The sequence below is a fragment of the Saccopteryx leptura genome, chromosome 2 (genome assembly GCF_036850995.1).
Source record: "Saccopteryx leptura isolate mSacLep1 chromosome 2, mSacLep1_pri_phased_curated, whole genome shotgun sequence".
NCBI classification, from domain to species: Eukaryota; Metazoa; Chordata; class Mammalia; order Chiroptera; family Emballonuridae; genus Saccopteryx; species Saccopteryx leptura.
In genome coordinates, this window is record NC_089504.1 from 20,636,970 (window position 1) to 20,650,000 (window position 13,031).

General features: G+C 55.6%; 1 protein-coding gene across 1 annotated transcript in view; it reads right to left on the minus strand.

Moving 5' to 3' along the window:
- COL27A1 (collagen type XXVII alpha 1 chain) overlaps positions 1-13,031 on the minus strand; it is a 134,914-nt gene that overhangs the window by 63,779 nt on the left and 58,104 nt on the right. The window contains exons 15-17 of the mRNA XM_066367345.1: positions 5,417-5,470; positions 4,691-4,735; positions 969-1,022 (exon numbers count right to left, since the gene is read on the minus strand). Coding sequence (XP_066223442.1) covers positions 969-1,022; positions 4,691-4,735; positions 5,417-5,470 — 153 coding nt within the window. The remainder of the gene's footprint in view (positions 1-968; positions 1,023-4,690; positions 4,736-5,416; positions 5,471-13,031) is intronic.

Sequence of the window (13,031 nt, forward strand, 5' to 3'; positions counted from 1 at the left end):
ACTGCAGCCCGGCAGGGGCAGCCAGGCCTGCATGTCTGGCAACCCAGAGACACCACGGCTGGGTCAGGACAGGCCAGCCAGGAGAGAGGGAAGGAGAAGAGGGAGAGTTGGCCAACATCTGGGCCTCATTCAGGGATGGGGTGAGGTCCAGATATGGCCACATGGTGCCGGACACAGGCGAAGAGGAGCTGGTCTCGGCAGGCCGCCTCAGTTCACCAGTCAGTAGACCCAGTTACTAACTCCCTCACTCGCTCACACATGCCCTAAATGTTTAGGAGCCTGAGCCCAGCTGCGCCAAGGCAGTCAGTCTGGGGAACATACTGTTTGCCAGGGGGCTGAACACAGGTCCCCATCAACCAGGGGAGAAGGTGCTGCCACAGGATAGGGACAGAGAGGCTGCTCAGGCCACTTGAGACAATGAAATAAACACTCCCAAGCAGATGGGAAAAATGGCACCGGAGCGGGGCCCTGAAAGACAGGCCAGGGCTGGGCTGAGCAGGCGCTGGGCAGAGCGTGTGCCGGGCGAGGCAGCGGCGTGTGCCAGGCCCAGAGAGGCAGTGGGCGGTGCTGGGGCTGAGCCCAGGGCCGTGAGGATGAGGGACAAGAACATGTCAGAGGGGCTCGCTCACTGGGGTCCTGGGTGCCAGGGTGAGGGGCCCGGCCTCGGTTCTGGGAGCCCTTGGGAGCCATGGAGAGTTTGTGAGCGGAGCTGTGCCCTCGGAAGAAAACGTTTGGATCAGTGAGGCAGACAGACTGGGAGGGAAGAGGCTGGGGGCCTGGGAATAACTCAGGAGGCCTGTAGAGTTCAGGAAAAAGATGATGAGACAGTGGACCAATGACAAGGAAGACAGGATTGTTTAAAAGGAAGCTATCTCATGCACAGAACCTGGCCTGTGATGGGCCCTGGGGAAGAAAGACAGCGCCCAGAAGGGCAGGACAGGGGGCAGGGGACCATCTGCCACAATTACCTTGTCTCCTTGGAAGCCGGCATCTCCTGACACACCTGGAACCCCTTGTTCGCCCTAAATACACACCAGCAGAGAAGGTTACGTTGGAGATCACAGTGGGTTCCGGAAGCCTCTCCCACCTGTAGACCCACTGGCAAGTTCCCAAAGTCGACCTGCCCCGCAGCAGCCTTGTTAGAGAAAAGGACAGGCTCCCTGCGGAACCGGGTGGGGAAGGCAGGCCCTGGGGGGACCCAGTGGCCTATCTGCAGAGCTGCCTGGAGTTGCTCAAACAGCTGAGAAAAGGACAGGCTCCCTGCGGAACCCGGGTGGGGAAGGCAGGCCCTGGGGGGACCCAGCGGCCTATCTGCAGACCTGCCTGGAGTTGCTCAAACGGCTGAAAACTCTATTGACAGAACTGACGGAAAACTCTATTAACAGGCCTTTCCAGCCAAATGGACACTGCAGGCCCAGGGGGACTGTTCCTCGACCCGGAACCTCTTCTTCATGGCCGGATGCCACCCGGGGGCGAGGGCAGCCTGCACAACAGTCCCTCACGTCTGTGGCTTCTCAGCGCCTCTAACTGCCACTCGGTTCTTCTCTTCTCACCACCAGGCTGCGAGCCACCACTTCTTCCTTCTGTGGGAGTTTCTATGCCAGGAATCAGCTTCCTTCCGTCCACTTCTCCTTAGCTGCCTTTATTAATCAGCTCTAGCCTGAGAAACCAGAGACCTGGCTTGTGAAGACTGTACGTAAACAGAGTCCAGAGGTCTTGAGGTAGGTCTGTGTGGGTTCTTTCCTAAGATGACGCATTGCATATGCGTGGTGACACCAATTCTGGCTGTTGAACATCTCTTCTGCTCTTTCCCCACTTTCAGCCGCGTCGGGGTACGTAAGCCGTCACAGAACCCGACTGGAGACATCGCTCCTTGGAGCTGGAACCACTTTCTGTGGTGGACATTACCAAGTGTACGTTGGCCCCAGGACTCAGAAAATATTCGCAGCCCTGGAGCAGCTGGAAGGATGGAGACTCTAGAGGACCCACGCCATGCGGCTGTGGCCACGACCCAGCAGGAAAACTTCCTCGCTAGAACAACAGCCAGAACTGAAAAATATCTTCCTTTTAAACTTAACTTGGGTTTTTCCAATTTGGAAAATCCTGTACAACATCCCAGAGTGTTAGGAACCAAACATCAGGTTTTTTGTTGTTGTTGTTTTTTCTTTCCAAAGGAAGAGTTAAGGGTAAAATAAATATAAATATATTCAGACGGCACCTAAGAAATCAGGATGATGGGTTTGGAGAAAGCCGAACCCGGAGCAGCAGTCTCGGTTCCGGAAAGTGCCTCCACGCAGGGAGAAGGAGCCAACAGTCGTAAGTGGGACACAGACCAGGCTGGGTCATGGAAAACCTAATACTCCAGGCAGGATGACCTTGGAACACGCAGCGATGGCTCCACCATCCCGGGAAGGGCCGGCATCGGGAGTGGGAGGATGCGGGGCTGATCAGAATTCCACTGCTCCCAAGGTTAAGTCCCCTCCCCAGCCAAAGGGGCAGAAAACAGACTTTTTTCTTCTTTTCTTCTTTTTTTTCCCCCAACCCTAAGGACTTATTTGATTTTCTTAAACACATAGGCAGAAAAGTAATTTCTTCCTCCTCCCCCCCCCCCCCACCCTAGAGAGTTCCCATCTCTGAATGTCCCAGGCACCAGCAGTCAGCAGGCCAGCGGAAGTCTATGGAACACATTTATTTCCATGTTCCTGAAGAAAGACTGAGCTGGAGGCCAGCTCCGCATAAGGGCCTGTAAAAAGCTCACTGCCTGCCTTCCCATTTCCCCCACGTCTTTTCTCCCTCATCCATAACGTCCCCATTTCCAGAGTGCTGATGTCTCCAACCTCGGGTAAACAGGTAACTGTGGGAAGCCCCCACCTCCAATAAAAAGCTCCTCCAGCCCTGGCCAGTTGGCTCAGTGTTAGAGCATCGGCCCGGCATGTGGAAGTCTCAGGTTCAATTCCTGGTCAGGGCACACAGGAGAAGCAACTATCTGCTTCTCCACCCCTCCCCCATCCTCTTCTCTCTCCCCCCCCCCCCACCCCCGCAGGCATGGCTCGATTGGTTTGAGTGGACCTCGGACACTGAGGATGGCTGGCCTTCATCTCAGGCACTAAAAAAATAAATGGCTTGGTTGCCGAGCAACTAAGCTTCCACACCAGATGGACCGAGCATCACCCCCTAGTGGCCTTGCCAGGTGGATCCTGGTTGGGGTGCATGTGGGAGTCTGTCTCTCTGCCTCTCCTCCTCTCACTAAAATTAAAAAAAACAAAGCCCCTCCCCCTCAAGTGGGAGGGTCCTGAAGGGGGGGGTTAGCAGCCAGCAGGGCAGCGCCAGAGGGTGGGGTTGGGGGGGCAGCGGGGACTGTGGCTGGAGCCCCGGGCATGACGGTGGGGAGCAGAAAGAGATGAAGAAAGGACTGGGGTTAGCATCACACCCCTGGCGACCTACAGGTGGTGGGCAGAGAGCTCGTAAGACAGTCTGGGCGTGCCCATTACAGCCAGCAGTTCCAGTTTTCTGAGTCCAGGGGCCCAATAGATCCCGTGTCCTTTCATAAATCTCCTCTCTTTGGGCCTGCTCCCCTCGTTGTGAACTGCAGGCACTGGGGGAGGTGGCCGCTGAGGACCACGTCAGCTGTGCCCTTCCGACCTGTCATGCTCCTGGTTGAGGTGTCTGGAGGCAGGTGTCTGGGTTTGAATCCTGACACTACTTACCAGCTATATGGCCTCAGGCAAGTGTCCTATCTCACAGGGGGCTGGAGGATGGGAGGGTTTATCCCCACAGAGAACCAAGGCGATGCCTGGCACTGGTACCCAGTCCTGTTTCTCGGGTTGAGGAGGAGCAGCCATCTGAAGGCAGGTGCAGAAGGAGCCTGGCCCCTCTCCTCCACTCAGGCTTGGAGAAACTTGCACACGGCCCGAACGCCCTCCCACACTCCCTTTGGAGTGCCAAGTTTGTCAAGGGACTGTGGGTGGAGGGCAGGAAGATGGCCACAGGACAGAGCACAAATGGCCCCCATGTCCCTGTCACTCAGGTGCTGCATGGCTCAGGCCAGGTACTTCCCATTTGGGGCCTGAGGACCCACCAACCCACTTCCAGCTGTGCTTTGGCACAAGGCAAGACAGAGTTCAGCCACGGGGCTGTGCAAAGGACACAGGGCAAGGGTGGCTTTTCCATGGCATCTGGGAGGGAAGCCGCACAGGGGCTCAGGGGCCTGTCCTGGCTCTTCCGCTGCATTTTCAGACCATGCACTCTCCAGGACGGGCTCCCAGTTCCAATCGGAGAGTTTATATGCATTTTTCCTCCTGTGCCTGGGGAGGTCTCTGGACCCCACATCATACCTGCCCTGGGGCCCAGCATCTCAGCAACACTCCCCCACCCCACCCCCTACCCCCACCTCTCTGTTTGTCCTCAGCTTTGCTCTCTGAATTCCAACACCCGCCTTGTTCCGCTTCCCACCCCTGCCTCAACAGTCCTCCGTGAGCTATCTGCCAAGGTCTGCATGCCCCCAGAACCACCCATCTGGGCCCCACCCAGAGTTACAAGGGAGAAGCTGGGGAGCACAGATTTAGGGGGGACAGAGGGGAGGCAGGAGGAATGCAGGGGAGTGGACCTGGCGAGAAGTCAGCAGCAGCGCCGAGGTGGAGGGGGTCGCATGCAGATAAAACACAGTGCAATAAGGGAGTATTCAGATCACCTTATCACCTTTCAGTCCGGGCTCCCCCACGTTTCCCATCAGTCCCTGCAAGACAAGGGCAGGGGTCTGGCTGTGAGGGCGGCTCACCCCCACCGACTCGCTCTGAGCCCCGCGCGCTCTGTTTTCTCCTCTGGAAAAGGGGCGATGACCCCAGCTCTTCCAGCAATGGTGTGGACTGAAGGAGCTTGGGAAGGGGCGGATGACTCACGAACCCCAGCCCTGGAGAAATCCAGGGGGTAGGGGTGCTGATGGGAAGAGATGGCCTTAATGAGCAGCGTCACATGCATGTTGGCAAACGAGTCATCCCTGGAACATAGGCTTAGTGGTTTCGGCCCATCTTTCCCCTGTGTGTTCACCCCCCTCAGGGATGTATGGAGCTTGCCATTATAGTTTCTACACCCTGGTGATGTCCCCACTGGACTTTCAGCGTCCTGAGGTCTGGAACATCAGACTCACGCTCAGCTCGAGGACTGCTGTCCAATAGAGACGTCCGGCATCAATGACATATTCATAACCGGCTACCAATGACATACTCATAACCGGCTCTCAGGCCTGCAAAGGACCGAGCTCCTGACCTGCCTGCTTCGACCCCAGCGCCCCTCTGAGCATCCCCCACCCGTGTTCCCCACCCCAACATCATGTCGGGGCACCCTTCCTTCTGGGCTGAAATGGGGCAGAGGGTGCCCGGCTGGGACAAGGCCCACAATGGGGGATGGCCCTGTTTACCTTCATGCCCTTAGGTCCCGGGTAGCCAATCGGACCCAAAGCTCCCATGTCGCCCTGGGAACAGAAAGAGAACAGGATACTGTGAGAGGTGGCCCACCGGAGGCCTGCCTGGCTTCCCAAGGCCCCTGGGGCTGGGTTTCTGAGGACGCGACCCACTGGATAGCTCTTGGAATTAAGAACGTTCTGCAGTGTGTCCACGTGCCCTGAAGAGCTGGGGTAAAGATGACACAGGTCCTTTCCTCAGGTCATTTCTTGATTGCTGCCCCTCCCCCACCACTTCTTTCCATCGCATATTCGGTATCAGGTCTTTCTCTCCCCTATCAGATTCTCTACGTCCCTTCCTAGCTAAGGGACGCAGGGCATTTCCTCTGACTTCTTTGGACCTCAAGCTATTTAAATATTTATAAAATAGGGACAGTGATCCTGCTCCCTGCGCGAGCAGCTACGTAAGGGTTAAATAAGCAAACAGGGGCTTTGACTCCTCTAGCTTAGGGAGCGGGAGGCACTGTCTGCTCCCAGAACCTCCCTGGGCAATCTCCCTGGGCGGGCAGCAAGGAAGGAGTGGAGTAGGGCTGTCAATCACGTAGTTCCTCCAACCCCAGAGTTGGGAGACAGGCCCGGTAGAACCATAAGATCCTGGACCACAGATTGGAGGCCCAGTTTCAGATCAGATGAGACCATCCCAGGCAGGAACGACAGTTCCTGGACCCTGGAGAGCTGGGAGGCACTGTCTTGGCCTAAGTCCGAGCCAGACCGCCCGGTCCCCTCCTCCTCCGCTGCTCACTCCCTGACCTGGGGGAGGGGAGAGGGCCAACCTTTCAGTGGTCCAGCTTCCTCATCTACCACAGGGGGACACGCACCTCCCTGCAGCTGTGCTGAAGAGTCATGGACTTACATGGCTGGTGGCATTTTTGGTTGTCACAAAAGAAGAGGTGGCATCTAGTGGATAGAGGCCAGGGATGCTGCCAAATACTGTACAACATACAGGCCAGCCTTCCACAACAAAGGACTACCTGGCTCCAAGTGTCAGCGGTGCCGAGGTGAGAAACCGCGGTTTACAGAGTGAAGTGACCGTGTTTTGTCTTAACAGGCCCACCCTCTTTCTCTCCAGTCTCCTCACTTCCCGTCCACCCCTGTCACCACTGCCCCCCTGCCATAGCCATCGTATTAAACCCACGCCAAAGGAGCCCCTGAAAACACTGTCTTCTCTCCCTTCCCCTGCCGCTGTGACAGATCTAAATGTCTGGCTGCTCTGTGAGTCAATGTGTGTGACCTCTCTGGGCCTCAGTTTCCCACGTCCCTGGGTTGGGCACCACGGAGGTCCCTGGGTCGGGCACCACGGAGGTCCCTGGGTCAGGCACCACGGAGACCCCGGGCAAGCGCTCTGAAGCGCTGGAGGAACAGAGGCTGCCCTCGGTAGCCAGGCTCGAGTGTAGGTTCCTTTCAGAGCTGCCTGGAGACGTCTCGGAGGGAGGCCGGGCGGAGAATGAAAAATCACATTCCTGCCCGGCTCCTGCAGAAGGCCCAGGGGCCTGTGCGGTGGAATGCCCCGAGGGGAGACGGGGAAGGTGTTGAGCTCACAGCCAGGCTCAGCCTGGCCGAGAGGATGATGATTCTCCCAACCCCCACCTCATCCCAAATGACAGATCAGGTGAGGCAGATGCTCTAGAGTCTGGCTGTGTGATCTTCAGCAAAGCACCTTCCCTCTCTGATTGGGTCCTACCTGATTGGGTCACAACAAACCTTTGCTAAGAAATTCTGCTTTCAGTTCCCATCTAGAAATTTCGATGAGAAAGCGAGATCTCAGTTTAACAGGTGCTAATAGTAGCACAAACCACGCCGGGGGCTAGGTCCCGTGCTAAGCATCGTACAAGCCTCAACTCAATCATTCCTCACTCCAGCCCTTAAAGATCCGGTCTACTACCGTCCCTATTTTACAGATGAGGAAACTGAGGCCCTGAGCGGTTAGGGCTTAACCAAGTCAGAGCCGGAGCAGAGCTGGGATTGCCGCCAGGCAGTCTGTCTCCAGAGCTTCTGGGCAATTCCGAAGTACACCGGCCCCTCAGAGAACTGGACTGCAGCAGGCCACCCCGGCCACTTCTCACTCTCTTTTCCCGGATGAAGGGAGGGAGGGGAGGCCCACCCCAGTTCCTCGTGGTGCGCAAATAAACAGAGAGGGCTCTGCTGGCTCCCTGGCTCCGACTCGGCATAGGCCCAGTGGCAGCTGCAGGAACACAGGCCCCTTTTTCCCCACTCCAGGCCGAAGGTGGCTGGCGTGGGGACTGGATTCAACACAGGCCTGAGTGGCGCCCGTGTGGGGCCACGGGGAAGCCACAGCAGCACCACACGCTCCCCGCCTCCGCGCGGCCCTCCAAAGGGGCCTGTGTGTGGTGGGTGGGGCAGGGCCCAGGGCGGGCAGCACCCCTCGGGGGAAAGGAATCATGGAAAACGGACTCTGGCTGCAGGACATGGGAGAAGCGGCGCTTACTTGGGGCAGGTCTTCCTCATGTCAACAGGACCCCCACGCTGGGATATCTGCGCATTTGAGAAGGAACAGAAAACAACTCTAGTCTACCCTCCACCCCCCACCCCCAGCACAGCCTAAAGAACACCAGCCTGCTCTGCGCTAGACACCCTCACGGGCAGCTTGGCCGAGTGACACACAGAATCTCGTGTCCCACAAGAAAGAACAATGAGTAATACCCTTAATTTGAATGCTGTTTCCACTTTTGCCTGAGCTCCCAGACACGGCTCTACATGCTTTGCCCTCATCTCGCTGGCTCCCACCGAGGACACAGCCAGCCACATCTGCAACCACTTACACAGCTCCTACTGTGTGCCAGACACCACACTCGACACTGCACGTCTTATCAGATCCTCTGTAGCAAGAGCGTCCACGGTGCCAGCAGCCCTGGTATGTGCGGCCGCGGCGCTCGCCCACTGCGCCCAGGAACCCCACGAGGTCCTGTTCCACTTCACGGGTGAGAAAACCGAGGCTCGGAGAAAGGGCTAGCAACTTGCCCGAGACGAAGCACTGAGCAGGGGGCGGAGGCAGGACCCACATCCAGGACACTGGCCCTGGATTGGCTCTGTTTTACTCCAATAAAGGACCAAGGATGCCTTTCCTCGTTGCTGTCACTCATGAGTGACAGAGCCTGAGGACAGGCTTCGGGTACAGAAATAGGCAAGAGTTCGGCTCCCCCAAAGTACGCCATGGAGTTTGCCAGCAATCCCTGACGGAAAACCCGGGGTGCTTCCGGTGCCCACCCTTCACGGCCGGGCCTCCCTCCCTCACACGTCTCAGCTTCCTGCCCTGCTGCCTCTCTCTAGCTGTGACATTCTCGGCCACTGTTTCTTCTACCCCTGTGCTCACATTGTTAGCACCCACTTGTCCTTCTGGGTGACCAGTCTCCACAGGCCAGCTCAGGCCCCGGCTGTCGGGTCTCGGAACCTGACATGACTTTCACCTCTAGTCCATTCCACGCTGATGACCATTTGTGTGTGTGTCTATGTGGCCACTGCCTCCCTCTGCCCCAAAGAAGCCACTAAAAGTAACCTAATGAATAGGTGAAAAGAAACCACCTGCAAACTCTTATTTACAAACCCTCTGGGGGAAAATCCTGCCACAGTGTTCCCTGGAACTGCCTTTGAAGGTGACAAGGCCTCTTTCTTGGGCCCCCAGCTTGGGGACAGGGACCTGGGGGCTGTGGCCAGTCCTGGCTTCTGTGTGACCTTAGAAAGTACCATCTCTCACACAGAACAGCCCCTGGCACTGCCAGCCCATGTTCTCACGCCTCTGCTTTCTCCATTCAGAACAGGTCTGGCGGAGCTGGCTGCGGGGTGTAACGGAGAAGAGCACGAGCTGAGCTGTGCGCCAGGCCCAGGTCCAGCTTATCGGCTGTGTGACCTTTGGCAGGTGTTCCAGCTTCTCTGATCCTCGGTTTCCTTAACTGTGCAATCGTGATCCCACTCCCCACCCTCAGAGACTGGCTGTGGTAATTAAATACTTAGCACGGGCTTTGGCAAATATCAGTTAGTGGGGTCCTGACCTCACTTTCGAGACAAGGAGATAAAGCCAGATGATCGGTGAGTGGCACAATATGGTGGACTTGTCCCAGTATGTGGGCATACTGGGTTTTGGCCAGATCACATATTCTTTGGGTCTCATTAAATGGAGGAGCCAAAATTCCTTCTGTGTCACTCAGAATAAAGAGGACAGACATCCCCTTTGTTGAGCAGATTCTGGAATCAGGCACACTTTTCTTGTGGGCTAGCCAAAGGGTTTCATTTACTCAAAGGAGGCTGTTTGGAGGCAGGCTCACCTCAGAGGCTGCAGGGGGCCACACAGGCCTGGGCTGAAAGTCCCTAGCGGGTGACCTTGGGCCCCAGCCCCCCACCGGGATGGCCAGGCTGCTGCAGCCCGCCTCCACGGTCCCGAGGCTCCCGCAGCCTAACGTATGGCAAGCACACACGGCGCAGACAGACACTCTGTAAATGTCCGTCTGTTCTCTCCCGCCTTGCCTCCCGGCTGCAGGGACCCAGGGGACACGGGAAGTTTCGGGCTTCAGTCTGCATGCAAATTGCTTCAGCTGACTAGACAGAAGGCACTGAATAAATTTGAATCTCCATTAAAAAGATTGTCAATACATAGAATTCCCATTTGCTCAGCTAAAAACCCACATCCTCTGGGAAACCGAAGGTGACTCACAGCCCATCTCCCCCTTTAACTCCTGGTTAGAAAATTCCTGTTTCCCACTCTTTGGGGAGGCAACCCCCACCCCCACACATACACACACACACACACCCAGGCACGGAAGTCACTGTTCCTGGGAAGGAGCAGTAGGTGCCTTGGGGTGGAGAGGGCTCTGCCTAGGGGGGGGGGGAAGCAGTGACATGTGGTCTCAGGTCCAGCCCTGTGACCCCCAAAGCACAAGGAGAAAGACACTGTCACCTTGGCAGCAAAGCGGACTTCAAAACAGTGTGAAGAGAGGCTGCACGTAGCAGGAGAAAGACCCAGGGCAGGAGGAAGACGCGAGGAGAAACTCCTCAACTCTTTGGAAAGGGACATCACGATGGGGGGCATCATCTGAGACATGCTGGGATGCCCAGGTCTCGCCTCCAGCCAAGACCCCTGAGAGGGGAGCAGGAAGAGGCGTGCCGTGGATCAGGGGTTGGGAGGCACGGCCTTCAAACTGGCCTCTGGCCTCTCCTGCCTTGTGTGTGGACCTTGACTAAGGGCCTCAGTTTTCCCATCTGTCAAATGGGATTCGCCTAAGAAATATGGCAAATAGGGTTGCCAGACTGAGCAAATAAAAATAGAGACTGCCCAGTTAAATTGGAATGTCGGATAAACAGTGAGTGATGTTTTAGTATAAATGTGTTCTAACTATTGCAGCCAGCACTCCAATGTCACCAGGCATCCTGTATTTTATCTGGCAACATTGACTGTGGAGAGAAAGGGGGCACAGGTGGGCCCGAGCCTTGTAAAGAGTCAGGAGGGCCCTGGGCTATGATGGATGGCAGAGCCTCTGTCCCCAGAATCTGCAATTATTCACCAAGCATATCCTTGCCCCCCTCAGGAGCCAGTGCAGTGGATGCTGGGATGATGATGAATAGAAATGTGTGCCCAGGACGACAGCCAGGATGTATAAACATCCCTTCAGAAGAGCCTTCGGGGCTGGGATCATAGAGCCCGAGGCAGGCGCCATGGGAACGACAGACAATGACCACCTCAACCTCTCCAGCAGCCTCGCCCAGGGCAGGATGGTGACTTAGGCTCAAGACACGAGAAACTCTGTACAATGAGAGCTCTATGAACATGGACTGGGCCCCCACAGAGGGGAGCGTCAGACACCAGGGTGTTCACGTTGGAGGTGAATGACCATATGACCAAGATGCTCCGGTACAGACCTCAGACCTCTGCTGAGCTGAGAAAGGGTTGGACGAGGACACTCGGAAAGTCCCCATGAAGTCAGGTACTCTGGCTCTCAGTGCCCAGATTCCTTTTTTCCAAAGCATCCAGGTCAGTGGCTTGTGTGACAAACAAGGTGTTCAGCAAAGGACATCAGGGATGACAAATGTGTGACTCATGTGTTGACATGTCCTCATCCCAGGCCAAGGCAGGCAGTATTAATCAATCGCAGCATCCTCTCCCACTAAGTGCCAATGTGACTTTTAAATCGCTTTCAATGTGGCAATCTAGACAGCTGTTACCAGGCACAAGATATAATATATCATGTATGTGTGTATAATCATCATTATCATCATCAACTATCACTATTATATCTAGTACTTCTTGAGTGCCTATGTACTAGGTTCTTTATATATACTAGTTTCTTTAAATCCTTGCAACCATCCTCCAAGTTAGGTACTAATATTATTCCTAGTTTATAGATGAAGAAATTAAGGCATTGGGAGGTGAAGAAATTTACTTAGAATTACAATTAAGTAATTGGTAGCGCTAAGGTTTGAACCTAAAGCTATCCAGTTCCTTCTTAGCCATAGGACTAGACTGATGTGTGGATCTATGATCCTAGCAAAAGTGGGCACAGCGATCCCATCTTACAGATGGGGTACCTGAGGTCCAAGGAAGCAACACTAGCCTGACCAGGCAGTGGCACAGTGGATAAAGCATTGGACTGGGATGCAGAGAACCCAGGTTCAAAACCTCAAGGTCGCCAGCTTGAGCCTGAGGTCGCTGGCTTGAGCAAGGGGTCACTCAGTCTGCTGGAGCCCCCTGGTCAAGGCACATATGAGAAAGCGATCAATGAACAACTAAGGTGCCACAATGAAGAACTGATGCTTCTCATCTCTCTCCCTTCCTGTCTGTCTGTCCCTATCTGTCCCTCTCTCTGTCTCTGTCACAAAATAACAGGAAGCAAGACTACAGAGCCAGCAGGAGGGGAGGCCAGGATTTGGACATTGGTTGATCTGACCCTCCACCTCCGCCCTGACCACCTGACCAGGAACACCTTGCCACTGGGGGCCTGCTGTACCCCCTTCCTGAGACCGGCCTCCACAGAACAACGGGGCTCCACACCCCCTCCTCCCCGAGGCCTTCTTCAGCCTCCCTTTGAACAAAATTTCTCAGCAGTTGCTGGAGTGGCCAAAGCACTAGGGAATAGTCTGCTTGTGACCCCTACGCCCCATTCCCAGACTCAGACCCCATGAGGAACGAGCCAGAAGACAGAACAGAGAAGACATTAAACCTTGAGGAAGTTCTAGAGCCATTTCCCAGACTCAGGCTTCTCACTGGTCCTTGGGGCCAGGCCCAAGGTCAAGGCCCACTCTCTGAAGGCCTGGAGAGGGCCCTCGTTCTTTCTAATAGACCCACTCACTCCGCAAGGCCTACCCCAACCTGGATGGGGTCAGAGGTCAGATTGCCTCCCATCTCCCTGGGTACAGGCCTCTCTGTGTCCTGGGCCCATTAGGAGGCAAGTACTGTAATTAATATAACAATATTTCCCAGTAATTGCACATTTAGTGAGAGTAGAGCCCATGCCAAGGACTATACATATGATGCCTCATTTAATCCTCACAACCACCCCACAAGGATTCTACTATCCCCTCCATTTTAAAGATGAAGAACTATAAAGCTCAGACAGGGTAAGCAACT